A 14,499-nucleotide genomic window follows, 5' to 3' on the forward strand; every position below is an offset into this window, starting at 1 on the left:
AAGCCAACTTTTGACTTTATTAACTTGAGTTTTAGTCCAAAAGTCCATAAAATGAATGACTGTGCACGCACGCACGCATGCACGCACGCACACACACACACACTTGAACAATTTAACTTTTGATACATCCCAGGAAGCACTAGTATGTTCATCAAACAGGCCATTAATAATCACGTCTTTAAACAGAGCAATCAAAATTACAGGTAAACAGCCAGGCATAGTGGCACACGCCTTTAATTCCAGCACTCAGGAGGTGGAGGCAGGAGGATCCCTGTGAGTTCCAGGCCAGTCTGGTGTACATAGTGAGTTCCGGGTCAGCCAAAACAACATAGTAAGATCCTGCCTTGAGAAGAAAAAAGTCCGAGCAACCACATGCACAGGCGCAAGGCACACTGGAAGAAAGCTGAAGGCGGGGCCCTCCTGTCTTCCCTGGCTGCACCATGTAAGGAGTTACGCAGCATTCCGCAAACACTCCTGGGTGGGACGTGACTCCTCTCTCGGGAGTCACGTGTCTGACACATGCGTCTCTGAGGTAGTACAACTGGAAGACTTTAAGAGAGCGGCCCACGGGGAGACCTTTCCTGTACCCTTCTCATCCCTGACTTCCGATCTGACAGTGTGAACTCTCTCTCGCACATGGTCCTGGCACTGAGCTGCCATCCGCTATCCGCTATGAGGTGGTACGGCCAAGGTGGCTTTCACTGAGCGACACTATGCCGTTCAGAATCCAAGCCTTTCTACTCGCTATCTTATGCTGGGGCTAATCTGCAAGGGCTCCACTGTCCTCAAGAGGAAGCACCCAGTGAGCTGGAGCTCATTCTCTCCCCACCCTTCAGCACGGGACTCACTTTTTGTAACACCAGGGGAACTTTCACTTCAGGGTCCTTCTTCCGGTCATTGTCCAGGAGGACTGTAAGCGGCACTCCGAAAATTCCACTGTCTGCAGTGAAAACGGCCAAGAGAGGAAGAAAAAAAGCAAGCGTCAGACCATGTCCTTGTCTCCCTGGGCCAGCGTTGAGGCCGGCAGCCTGGCTCACTAGTTACCTCGGCCTTTCCCCCTCTCCGTTTTGTTTCTTTTCAGCGGTATCCCGAAAGCATCAAAGAAGGCCGTCAATTCAATCAGAGAGAGATGGCGGATTTTCTTCATGTCTTCGGCAGACAGGTCTCCTGTTTCGGTCAACCCAAATCTGGTTTTCTGAACGATAAATTTCTGAAACACACAGGGAAGATATTTATTTTGGAAATCAAACGAAATCAGGACAGTCTAAATTTACACGATAAATCCGAGTGGGGAAAATTTAACTCCGAGGGAGCACCCTAGACCGCAGGAACTGTGAGCGGGATATGTGTGTATGTGTGTGTGTGTGTGTGTGTGTGTATGTAAGAACACAGGAAGACTACTGCTGTGCTAATCAGAAGCCAAACAGAGGCCCAAAGGGTAAGGCAGCATGACTGTCAAGGCTGTGGCACTTCCAACACTGCAGCTGTGGCTGCAGCCTCCTGCTTTTCCCCCTTTCTGTGTTTGTGTGCACATACGCATTTATATGTGTGAGTGCGGGCATGCTGTCATAGCAGGCAGCGGGAGGTCAGAAGACAGTCTCAGGCTTCAGTCCTTGCCTTTACCCTCCTTGAGATGGGCTTTCTAAGTGCTCACTGTCAAGAAGGCCACACTAGGTGGCCTATACATTTTGGGGCGTTCACGGGGCTCCACCGCTTGTCTCACCAGAGGAGCGCTGAGATCGCAGATGAACTCTGCTTTGCCTATCATTACATGGGTAATGAAGGTTCAGACTCGGGTCATCATGTTTACATGGCAAGCGCTTCTAACCACTGAGCCATCCCCCCAACCCAGCAGCTGCCTTCTTGTGAGGCCTGTATATACCACTGTCCTGTAATCTGGGTTACATGTGGTACCTACACACACACACACACACACACACACACACACACACACACACACATCTAGGCATATCCCAGGAGACATAGGGTGCTGGTGTCTGGCATCCCCAATTCCTTTATGTATATACAGAGATGAAAAGCAGTCCCCACAATGGCACAGGGAGCCTTCTCAGGAAGTCATCAGACTGACCGTAGAAGGCCTAACTTACAGTTAAGGCATAGTCTTCTTTTTTAATGTCTGACTTCTTCCATTTATTTCTGTTTGGGGCCTCTGTCACCATTTCTGAGTACGACACCTCAAAAGACAGCTCTTCAGCCTCTGGCGGAATGTTCTTTTCTAGATAATCATCATCTAAAAACAAAACAAGACAATAAAACAAGACACAAGAAATATAATATAGCGTGGAACCAGTCTGGGGCCCTGGCTGCCCAACAAACTACCAGAACTTTCAAGGTAGCCCACAGGCATGCCGGAGTGCCGAAATCTGGGGAACAGAGCCTGGTGACATGGTGCCGCTGACCTTCTCTACGGACACATTGCTGCCAGCATCCAAACAACTGTCCAGTCTAACTTTTAAAGCTTTGAACTTCGATGTGTTATGAATGTTTCTGAGGACAAGCAACAACGCCCTCAAGAATGCATTTCTCTGTATGCGTCTGATACTGAAAGTAACATCTAACTCCGGCGTGACTTACTGGGAGCCCACAAGTTTAAAGAGGGGAAAAAGCAGGGAATCTCCCTAGAACTCCCCTCTCCTTTCACAAACACAAACCTTCTCCTTTGAAACACTTATCCCGAGTGGACCTCACTGCTGGGCATGTAGGGTTATTCCAGATTTCTATAATTCCATACTGGTCTGACCTTGCAGGATGTACATTAAAAAGTACCTGCCTGGGTGACAGGGACAGGAATGTCCCACAGGAGTGCGTTTCTCAAGCCAGGCTGCAAATTAAGGCAAATGATTCCTTGGTACAGACCAAGTCTAAGATTTTTGAAACGACACTTTGTCTCTGACTGGTAAGCATTTTCATGTGCAAAGTAAAGAATTATCTGTCTACAAACAGGACATCTTTCCTTCTGCTTTCTTCTTAGGGCCCTGACTCAGGGTCAAGGAGATCAAAATGACAGAAGGCAGAGTTAATCAGTAAGATTAATAAGAGACTTGCTTCCTTTGAAGTGAAAAGCTGGGCGGAGAGCTTGCCAGTGAGCGCACTGCAGTTCTGAATATGAACACTAGCTGAGGTGCTGAAACACAGCCAAGGGCTGCAGAGTGGACTTGGGAAATGGCAGGGGGATGGTCGTGCAATTTCACTTCTGCGGAGGCAGGCTTACACTCAGGACAGAGGGAAAGGGTTAAACAGTGCTCAGACTTTTGCAGATCTAGGATGGAGTCTTTGGAAAGTAACAACCAAGCAGGCAGATTCTCCAAGGCCCTGGGTCACTGCATGTGGGCGCCTGTCTCGGGTGCCATGGTTAGAACTAGGTCACAGGCAGTAAACGGACTGATGGGAAGGGACTTCTGGCAGGTCTCTCCTCTTGTTTACTTTATTTTTAGCATCCACATTATTGAAAAACAATTCGCATGTCGGGCAATTCATCATTTGATGTATCAAGTCGATGGCTTTTAATGCCACAGCTGGGCAACCAGCACCACGATCAATTCTAGAACACTTCCATCAATGCCACGCTGCATCTGGATGTGAATGGTCAAGATATAGGCTGTGTATCCCTAAGTTGAGAACGCGCATTTCTCAAAAAGATAGGAATCATAAAGACACGGCCTCGGGGCCGACCTTGGAGCAGGAGGATTCCATTCTTAGTGTCTCAAGGCAGAAGCTCAGATGAGAGTCAGCTCTTAAGCTTGGCTGTCAGAAGCAGCTCAGGGTTTAACACACACTTCCTCAGGAACTGGAAGCCTTGGAGGAGGCTGCTTCTTGGCCTCCTTGTAACATCTGGTTATAGCATGGCGCTTATGGGGAGGCCTAACTCAAAGCCACTGTCTGAGTGAGAAACTCCTACTTCCCATGACAACATGTGAAGGAAAACTTTGTGTCTCATTTAGCTGGGCTACCATTGTCTGCTGTAACAAAATAGGCCGTTTGGAGGCGAGGCAGGGAGTGCTGGAAGCAAAAGAATCATGGCACATATATCGCTGGGTAGAGAGGCAAGGCTAGGGAGAGATATACTGACAAGCGGCAGGGCACAGTGGGGTAAGACTACAAAGTTCTGAGTTACTATCGCCAAGCATGGCGACTGGAGATGAGAATCATGTCCTGGATGTTTCAGAAACCTGCAGGAAAGGAACTGGGACGCTTTTGCCATGAAGAAATGATATGTGTTTAAGAGCTAGAGAAGTTCAGCCTGATACAGACATTATCCAACGGATGCGTTCATTGAAACATCACTACAGGTACCTTGCCAATAAATCCTATGCACACATTGATGGTGCTACACAGTCAATGCACTAAATAACGACAAAGAGACTCACTCCTAACTGCGCTGATGCCAGACCCCAAAGGAGTAGGGACAGCATAAGCTCCCCAGGGGACAAGCCACTCACCACTCAAGGCACTCAGGACTGGCGGCTCAGCGTCTGCAGATCCATTGGTGTGAACGGGAATATCTGGGATAGCCTCAAGGATTGACTGCCAAGCAAGGAAAGAGAGACAAAAGACATTTACCACACAGTGACGCTTCATCTCTGACAGTTTTGGTTATAAGCCTAGGTTTTAAGAGCTGAGCCATCTCTCTAGCTTGACCCTTCATCTCAATGGGATTTATGTTCGGCAATATACGAATACTTTTCACAAAGAGACTTGGAGATCTCATAAGTGGTTGTTTCCACCATTAGTTCAGATGGAACTCTGCTGGAGTACTCATAACTAACTCTTCCTTCCTTGTTCATATATTTATCTGCTTCCGCTAAGGTATAAAAACTAGAATGCTTGATGATATATTTGATAAATGCCCCCTGCTGATCTAGATATATTCTATCTTAGTTACATCAGTTATATTGCTAATATTAATATATCAAGTCTCTCCTTGTGAAATATGGAATAATAGCAACTAACAAAAAACTGAACCATCTTCCCAGATGTGATGGGTACCTGCCTGCAATCCCAGCTCTCGGGAGGCGAGGCAGTGGCAGTGGCGGCAGTGAATTTACAGGCCAGCCTGGTCTACATAGTGGGTTCTAGGCCAGCCTGGTCTACATAGTGGATTCCAGGTTAGCCTGGTTTACACAGTAAGATCTTGTCTCAAAACAAAAACACAAACAACAACAACAATAATAAAACTCTAAAATAATAAATTCTCTTTTATAATCCTATTTCCTTTCTTAGTGTGGCTCCCTCCTACAGGGAAATCCTGCCACTGCTCTGCACCCCGCTTGTGCCATCAGAAGCTGAGTATCTCTTTATAGAGTTCCGCGAAGTGAGCTTCTGCTCATGTCTGGAAGGGTACCAGCAAGAAAAAAAAAAGACATAGAAACTCTACCAAAAAAATTACATGCAAGCTATATATTCTATATAAATTCTAATGTGGAGTTATTATCTGCGAACATGTGTGACTTCAAGAAACTGCCATTCTATTAAGAACTTTTTACATGCTATCCACACATAAAATCCATCCTTTTCCCCAAAGACCATGATGCTGGGTCTTTTATTTTCATAATTATTTAGCCATCACTGAACACCTGCTTCATGAAAGCCCCTTTTATCACATGCTGCAGACTGCAGAGGGGAGTCTCACATTCTCAGACTCGTGCTGTCTTTTGATTCCCGTTTTGATTTCAAGTGAGATTTTTAAATCTCTATAAACTGCATAAAACACATGCAAATCGATGGCCGGCTGTTGAAATGCAGAGGCCTGTACACTGCAAACCCTAGATGAAAGGACAGAGGTCTAGGGTCAGAGTTCAGGATCAGTCATACCTCTGGTGGCTCTAAAACCTAACACCACAGCATACACGCCCACGGCTACGGTTTGGATTGGATCTATAGTCCAAATGCCCACTTAGCATTCTCGGTAAGTGGTGGACCCTTTAACGAGTGGAGTCTGGTGGGAGGTTTTAGGTCACTGGGGACATACACTCAAGGGAGACTGGGGAGCAGACCAAAACAAAGTGACAGTCTCCTGTGACAGCAGAGAAATCAGAGTGAGACCAATGTATCTCCAGCGCCCAGCAGTGATCCTTAGGCAAGGATTGGCTCCTTGGATGACTGCAGGTATCAAAAGTGATGGATTATCCTTCTTATACCACAGGATGCTATTTGCATCTGGCTTATGCACACCTTCCTGACCACTTTAGAGCACCCCGAATTGTGCACAGCACCTCTCAGTGTGACTGCTACAGGAATAGCCATTATACTGTATTACTGAGAAAAGTATGGCAAGAAAAAACAACATCTGGCCAGGCAGTGGTGGTGCACGCCTTTAATCCTGGCGCTTGGGAGGAAGAGACAGATGGATCTCTGTCAGTATAAGGCCAGCCTAGTCTACAGACAGAGTTCTAGGACAGGCTCCAAAGCTACGCAGAGAAACCCTGTTTCAAAAAACAAAACTAAAAAAGAAAGAAAGAAAGAAAATAACATCTGTATGTGTTCACTACAAATGCAATGAAAATGTCTTCCATCTGTAGTTGGTGGGTCTGTGGTTGAAGAGATTCATTTCAATAAATACTGGATGATCATTTGATGTAATTCAACTTACAGTCCACAATAATGCAATTATGAGACTAGAGATCCATAACAATGGTCTGCATAATTATGAAAGATGAGAAGAAAAGTCCCAATGAGCCTTTTAAGAGGAAGGTATAACCTTTCTCTGAGTTCATCTGGAGAAAAACAACTTCTCAGAAGAAGAAGGAAGACTTGCATGTGAACGTCACTCTAGCGGATTTCAAAGAGAGACCATTACAATATGGGGGATAACTTGTGGTCACTTCAAACACAAAAAACAATAAAGATTTGGGTGAAAGGGTGCTGCACGAGAGAAGACTATTTTCTCAGAAAACAGGCAGACCACCTTAGACAACTCCACAAAGTAAAGTCTAATATTAGGGCAAGTGCTAGAGGTATTCCCTGGGACAAAATCGTGGGGTCTAGGGGCATGAAACACTAGAAACACTCAAGACTTCGAGCTGCAGTGGATTCGCTTTTGGAAAGTCAGAGACCTCCATGCTCTCTCACTCACGTGACAGAAGCCCCACCCTAGAGAGACGCCAGCTGGTGAACCCCCAGTTTCTTATAGCAAAGAGCCAAGGGACTTAGGATGTAGTCACCTCACGGAGAAAGCTGGAGAGCACTTTCAATGCAGGTACAGTAATGGTTGAGATGGCATCTTGGGGGAACCCTGGCAACTCCCATTTTAAAATCTCGATTAATCAAGATTTCCAAGGAAGGGCTGGAGAGATGGCTCAGTGGTTAAGAGCATTCCCTGCTCTTCCAAAGGTCCTGAGTTCAATTCCCAGCAACCACATGGTGGCTCACAACCATCTGTAATGAGGTCTGGTGCCCTCTTCTGGCTTTCAGCATACACACAGACAAAATATTGTGTACATAATAAATAAATAAATATTTAAAAAAAAAGATTTCCAAGGAAAAACACCCTCTGAATAGCAACCCAAAGTAAGAGAATTTGGAGACTGCTGCCAGCGAGGTTGTTTCTAGACCCCAATACTGCTTTATTTATGCCACTATCAATGTTATTTTCAGGGGAGAAAAAGACCCTTGAGTGATTAATTCATCCTGCACAGCTCCCCAATCCGCATGCGGGAGCAGGTTCTTTCTCTCACGTCACCAACCTGCTCATCTCTTCAACCTTCTAAGAGTCTTTGTGCAGACCATATGTGGTCGGTAAGATTTCTTTGACCCAATGCCTGGAAAGAATCGATGCTGTGAAAAGCTAGCAGCAAAGAATAAAGGAGAGGAAAATGCATCGCTCTGACTGGTGACTGCGTTAGGTACCCATCCATCTTCACATTCGGCTTGGTGTGCCCTTCATTGCTGGCTTGCACGGGGCACTGGAGGCGGGATTAACGCTGTCTTGATGCAGTGAAGTGATTATATACAATGGTGGGTGCTCTCCTGTAAACCAGAGTGTTTCTGGGAGCTCTGCTAGAGCTTTACGCAAGGCTTGCCCTTTGGATCCATGACGTGCAGCTGTCGGAATGGTGGATCATGAGGGGGATAAAGCTAATGTCTGGGAGGTTACTCGGTGACGGCTTCAGGAATGAAGAAGATGACCATGAGTGTCTGTACCAAAGAAGAAACTGCACTGAAGGACACAGCAACGAACAGTCCACGATCATGATTGCACCTCTGGGCCTCAGAGATGGGTACGAAGAGAGGAGAGGCAGAAGCAGTTGAGAGTGATACGTAGGTATGGCCTGGGCACATGGGTACCACCCGGTGAAAGAGTAAGTAGAAGATGCTAGCTAAGGGCTGATTGGTATCATTGTGTAAGCCTTGTTGCAGGTAACCCTTTATGGAGACATCTAAATTTCCAAACAAGATCCCCTTATAATTGGGATGGATTTCAGGCGATCTCAAATTGTAGACGATGTTACTGCACCTATGTTCATATATATATATATATATGAGTAACAACACCGCTTTTCTAAGCAATGGACAACTCTCAGGAGTGGGTGATTCATGAACGCCAGTTATCACATTCCTCAAAATAGACTAAGAAACCACTGCCCCAAGGGAATCTCTCCAGAGCATACATTGGGCTTAACATCTGCCTTCCATCAATCTGGCATCAGAGAACCAGGACCTCATCCAAGAGGGGGTGGGTCTTCCACTGTCTTCTTTATTTCTCGCCTCTGCCCAAAAAGCAGCTCAGAGACTCTTGCGTGTGGACTTGCACTGGTGGAAACACAGGGGAAATGACAAGTATTTTGGCTGTTGCTCAAGGCGGAGGGGCAGGAGAATCTATGCAAAGAGAAAGCTGTGTGGGGGAGTCCTCAGGGGTCAGGCTGGGAATGAAGCAGGAGCTTTCTCTCTTAGCCAGGAAACAAAGGTACTTGGAGGTTACTGTGGGGAGCAGAAGCCAACTCAGGGAGCTGCTGGAGACTATCTGGGGGAACGCTGTGAGGAGGGGTGAAAGTTCACCGCTCCCTCCACACTTGATGCTGTAGAGTTCACTTTGATTTCCAGCAACAACCGTGTTAATTAGCAGAGCCCCCTTTAAACTTAGATGATTTGCTGTTGCTTTTGTGACGCTGGAGTGTGAGCCTAGGGCCTCGTGGATGCTAGGCAAGCAAGTGTTCTTCTTCTGAGCTAGACTCTAACCTTGTTTTTACCAGTTAATATTCATTACCATTGGGGGAATGTGTATGCGAGGGCATGCGAGTCTGTTCATGGATTTGTGTAAATATGAGGTCAGCCTTAGCTAGCTGCTCCTCAGGAGTCGTCCACCTGAGATCGGATCTCTCACTGGGACCTGGGGCTCACAGATAGGCTAAACTAGAGGCCAGTGAGAACAGACATCTGCCTGTCTCTGACTCCCTGGTCCTGGGAAGAGAAGCGAGAGCCACCACACCTAGGTCCCTATGTGGGCACTGGGTACCGAACTAAAGTTCTCATGGTCACACAGCCAACTCTTTCTACACCTCCTCAGCTCCCCTTTTTAAAATTTTTGGCACAGGGTCTCACTAGCCTGGATTTGTTAACCCCCTGCCTTAGCCTTTCCTGTAGTTGAGAATACAAGCCTGTCCCGCCAGGCTTGGAGGAAGGAAGATCTATTCATTCCTTAGTTCGAAGCATCCTTCTCACTTGTAAGACAGGTGGTGGGTTGGCAGTAGCTGTTGATTTTGCAATGTTCATTCAAGTTTTCTTAATTTGTCTTGAAAAAACAAATCACTACTCTTACTCACCAACATTGTTGTCTAACACGCCATTGCGCTGACATCAAGGACTTACCACGGAGCCACTCTGGAGGTCCACAAAACTACCTTCCTCATCCCGGGTACCGTTGGATAGGGTGGTACTCTTGAGAGAAGTATCATCTGGCTAAACGGAGAAACAAAACAGTCACTCTTAATTCAGAATTACTTCCAGTGAGTTTGTGCATTCCGCTGGCGACAGGGATGTGCGACAGATGTGCGATTATGATTGTCTGGGTCTGGACAGCTGTGTACGGCCATTACTGATGCACTACTGTGAGACCCTGACCACCAAGCCCTCTGCTAGATGCTGGCTTCTGCAATAGACACTCTACCACCTGCCACGTACTCTGCCTAACACTCTCTTGCCTTGTTTCTAGGGCACTAGGTATTAAATAAATCATTTTCAGGCTCAAGTGACGCTAAGAGGGATTATGTGGCAAATGTGGGCAATAAGGCATAAGTAAGTGTAACCTTACTCAGAGAGTTTTTGGCAAGACTAAGGTCTTCCTGATCAATAGGAAGAGGATCAGACATGGCGGTGCAAGGTTATAACCCAGCACTGATTGAGTCTGAGTCAGGATGATTGTGAATTGTATAACAGCCTGGGCCGCAAAGGAAGATGGGTTCTGAAAAGCAAACCAGATATGTGTAATCCCTATCAGCCTGTGATAAGACCATAGGGGACAGCATGGGGCCGCCAAGTTCTGTGTCCACTAAGAATGGCGGGTAACCTAAGGCCCACAGATGTAAGGGTGGCAGCCACTGAGGATCAAATCTGGCCATGTCCCTGTGTCCCATGTGTATGTACTATCAGACCTGAGCTGCTCATGTTAAGTCAAGTAGATGAAAACCACCTTGGTTTTGTTTTTGATTTGTTTTGAAATGATATCACTATTTTTTTTTGTAGAATTAATCAGCAATAGTACCGCATATATTTTTCACTGGTAAAGCTAGAAAAAGGAGATTCGAAGTTTGTTTGATATAGTGTGCAACTGTATGTTTTCAGTATAACTACTGAAAATGCGAATTTTCTTGACTAAAGATATAAAATTGAATATATTTGAGAATTAAAAAAAACAGAATATTTTGTCTATTATAATTCCATTTTTGATCATTTCACTTGATCATATTTCCTCCATATGACCTAAATTCTTTAAAAATGAACAAGAGGTAGGTGCGGCAGTATAGTCAGGGGACCCCAGCACTTAGTCGGTGGAGGTGGAAAGATGAAGAGTTCAAGTTCAACCTCAGCTATTTAAGAGTTTGAAGCTAGCCTGGGCTATATGAGACCTTGCTGCTCATAAATAAATAAGTAAATCAGATGATAGATCGATATGTAGATATATATCATCTATCTATCTATCTACCAATCTTTCTATTATATCTATCTATCTTTCATCTATCTATCTTTCGTCTATCTATCTATCTATCTATCTATCTATCTATCCACTCACTTCCCTCTGTCCCGAGCACAAGCCTGCCTCCGCAGAAGTGAAACTGCATGACCCGCCCTCTGCCATTTCCCAAGTCCATTCTGCAGCCCTTCGCTGTATTGCAGCGTCTCAGCTAGTGTTCATATTCAGAATTGTAGTGTGCGCATTTGTAAGCAGGTCTATTATTAATCTAACTGATTAACTCTGCCTTTGTCATTTTGAACTCCTTAACCTTTCGTCAGGGTGCTAAGAAGAAAGCAGAAGAAACTGTGTCCTCTTTGTAATCAAACAATTCTTTACTATTTTAAAGAAACAACTGGAATACAAGAACTGGCTGAACAAAGTTAATCAAGGTGCCAAATAACAACCGTCGACCTCTCCCCTCACCCAAATCACTACACATGGCAGATTTTACAGGAAACCAATTTTCCACAGCCCTGGAATTCAGCAAAAAAATTCCACAATAGAACAATTGACAGCAATCACTAGATAAAAAGCAAACAGTAAGAGGAATAAGAGGGATGGAAAGATGGACTAGTAGTTAAGAGCATTCGCGGCTCATTCAGAGGACAGGGCTTCAATTCCCAGCACCCACATGGTGGCTCACAAACACCTGTAACTCCAGTCCTAAGGAATCTGATGCCCTCTTTTGGACTCCCAGGCCACCAGGCACACATGTGGTACACAAACATACACTGTAGGCAAGCACTCTTACACACAAAATAAAATTAAAACATAATTAAGTAGCATAAGACAGAATTCCTAGGAAAAGACAAGAAAAACAAGCTAATAATAACGGGTAAACAAAGCAGGGGTGATGCAGGCAAATATTTAAACTTGGGTAAAAACACAGACACTAGGCTGATTTCTCCCTTAAATACGGACAGTTCTTAAATGTAACCCTAGGAAAACAGAAAGCATACCGAGTCTAAATAAAATAGACTCAGTACCGTAGGGTAAGTGGGCTACTTGTACAAGAGAGGTGTCAGAGACAGCACAGGGAAAGATACGTGAGAGAGAAATAGTGACCTAGCTTTTCGGGAAATAGGACAGCATCTTCCTCTCTCTGATTCTGTACTGGGGAGAGGGCTTGTTTGCTCCACCCGCCCCCTTAACACACCTTAAAGCTAAGTGCTGTGAACACAAACAATTCTGCCTCTGGAGAAACTGAATCTACAGAGGAAACATAGGACAATTTCCTACATGAATCAACGGAAAAAAAAAATCAGTAAGTCCAGTTCTACAGGAGACCTTACGGAAGCAGTTCGCAGCCATGAGGGCTGAGATCTCCCTAGGGGGACATGTGTGGCGGCTTCCCTTTGCTTAGCGGAGGCCTTTGGTTCACAGTGCTGAGGAGAGTGGCCTGGGGTTGCGGAGGTCTGGGAAGCAAACAGAAAGACACCCTAGGACCACGCGCTCAACCAGAGGTGCTCCAATCACTGGAAGCTCAACTCCAGGACTCTAGCTGCCACCCCGTGGGAGTGCTCCAGTTCTCTCAGCAGAGGGTGCTCAGCCGGGGGTAAATCCTTTTCTGCTTGTGCCACTGAGCAAGCCACTCCATCTAAGTTAATATGTTCTCCACACAAAATATTTACCTTCGGAAAATTCTGGGAAAACATTAAATATTTATATCTTAGTAGACACTTAGGATGCTGAAGAAATGTTTATATTGAGGTCAGTAATTTTGTTTTCTTGTGTGAGCTCACCCACAAACACCAAGAGCTAACTGACAGCATCCTCTACACAGGACACACAACACACACACACACACACACACACACACACACACACACACACACACACACACACACATCTATTCTGGTTATTACTTCTGAATGTAGTATTTTTGAAGACAGGATTTCACTCTCCTGGATTTACCTATGAAATCAGTCCCTGCTGAGAGCAGCAATGTGTGCTGATGCTGTTTGTGGTTGGTGCTTGGCAACCATTGGAACTGTGTGGGAGAAACACGGATGCACACTCTTTAGCTACATGTTGCTGTGGCGTATTGCTCACAGCAGCCTGAACTATAAGCAATCCAAACATCTATCGACAGTTGAACAGAGATGGCAACAGGGGGCACAATTATAAAATGGACTCTGACCTGCCAGTAGGTCTTAAAATTATAGTTATGAGTAAAGGTAAATGCTAAAGCAGCCTAGTGTTTAAAATTCCACCTAAATGGAGATGGAGACAAGCAAAGGTGTTAATCACAGCACGATTTGCCTCTGAAGGAAAGAAGGGCTGTCCACTGACAAGGACGGGGAGGCGTTCTGCGGACAGGGAGGCGTTCAGTGGTGAGGGCCATTTTCTATGATTTCAGTGACTGTCATTTTCTGGGAAGCACATCTGTTAAAACTAGTTGAATGACACGCCTAAAGTGTGGTGTGTTATTTGTAAATTATGCCCCAGCTTCAAGAAGGCATAAAAAGAACTTGTATCCTCAATGCTTTAAACTGTTGCTTTGGCTTAGAATGCGTCGCTGTAACACTGGGCATATGCATTTAAAAAGAAGTTTTTCTTTGGGAATAAGAGTATGTTTTCTGAAATACACACAGAGTTGGGAAGCTAAATAAAAATTGCAATAATTTGGAACACAGTGTTGAAAAAATTTAGAATACGTGGCAAAGAGACTAATGCAAAATTTGGCAAAGAGTTTAATATGATTCAAGCAAAGCAACAACCATGTAATTTGTGTGTTAGGAGATGGACCACAAGGATTGAGGAAAAAAGTTAACTTAAGATACAATAGAAGAAAATCTCCCAAAACTGAACAGAGGTGGGAAAGACTCACAAAGGCTGATCAGAATGAATGAAATAGAACCAAAGTCTTTGTCAAAGTTCAGAATCTAGAAAAAAAATGAAAATTTCATAATATTCAAGAGATAAAACAAAAAGTTTAAATAAGAAACCCAGATAACTTATTTTTAAGGGAATAGAGTCTAAGCAAGTACAGGGGAGAAAATCCTTATAACCTAGTAAGGGTATTACAGACTGACTGCAGAAAATAAGAAAAATTCCTCTGTGCAGGTAGGTTTTCTAGGGAAAGTGAGGCTTTGTGTTGAATACAGATAGCCAGGAGGCTGTTGCTCCTGGGGAAACATCAGCTTGGTTTCCTAACCACAGGGCTGGGGCAGAGACTCAACCTAACAGTTGAGGGACATCACGGAGAGGCAGTCAGTCCCCAGGCTAAAGTCACCCTTGTGCTGTTTGTAACTGCACCGGCTTTGATTTTTTTCATCATCAGTCTCTTTAATCTGTGATTAAAACAAACT

General features: G+C 45.0%; 1 protein-coding gene across 3 annotated transcripts in view; it reads right to left on the reverse strand.

The window, feature by feature from the left end:
* Positions 1 to 14,499, reverse strand: part of Arhgap28 (Rho GTPase activating protein 28) — a 179,794-nt gene that overhangs the window by 33,537 nt on the left and 131,758 nt on the right. For all 3 annotated transcript variants that reach the window (XM_075956150.1, XM_075956149.1, XM_075956151.1), the window contains exons 5-9: positions 9,826 to 9,915; positions 4,461 to 4,545; positions 2,109 to 2,251; positions 1,045 to 1,210; positions 849 to 940 (exon numbers count right to left, since the gene is read on the reverse strand). In XM_075956150.1, the coding sequence (XP_075812265.1) occupies positions 849 to 940; positions 1,045 to 1,210; positions 2,109 to 2,251; positions 4,461 to 4,545; positions 9,826 to 9,915 (576 nt within the window). The remainder of the gene's footprint in view (positions 1 to 848; positions 941 to 1,044; positions 1,211 to 2,108; positions 2,252 to 4,460; positions 4,546 to 9,825; positions 9,916 to 14,499) is intronic.

Source organism: Microtus pennsylvanicus, chromosome 22, assembly GCF_037038515.1.
Source record: "Microtus pennsylvanicus isolate mMicPen1 chromosome 22, mMicPen1.hap1, whole genome shotgun sequence".
Classification (NCBI taxonomy): Eukaryota; Metazoa; Chordata; class Mammalia; order Rodentia; family Cricetidae; genus Microtus; species Microtus pennsylvanicus.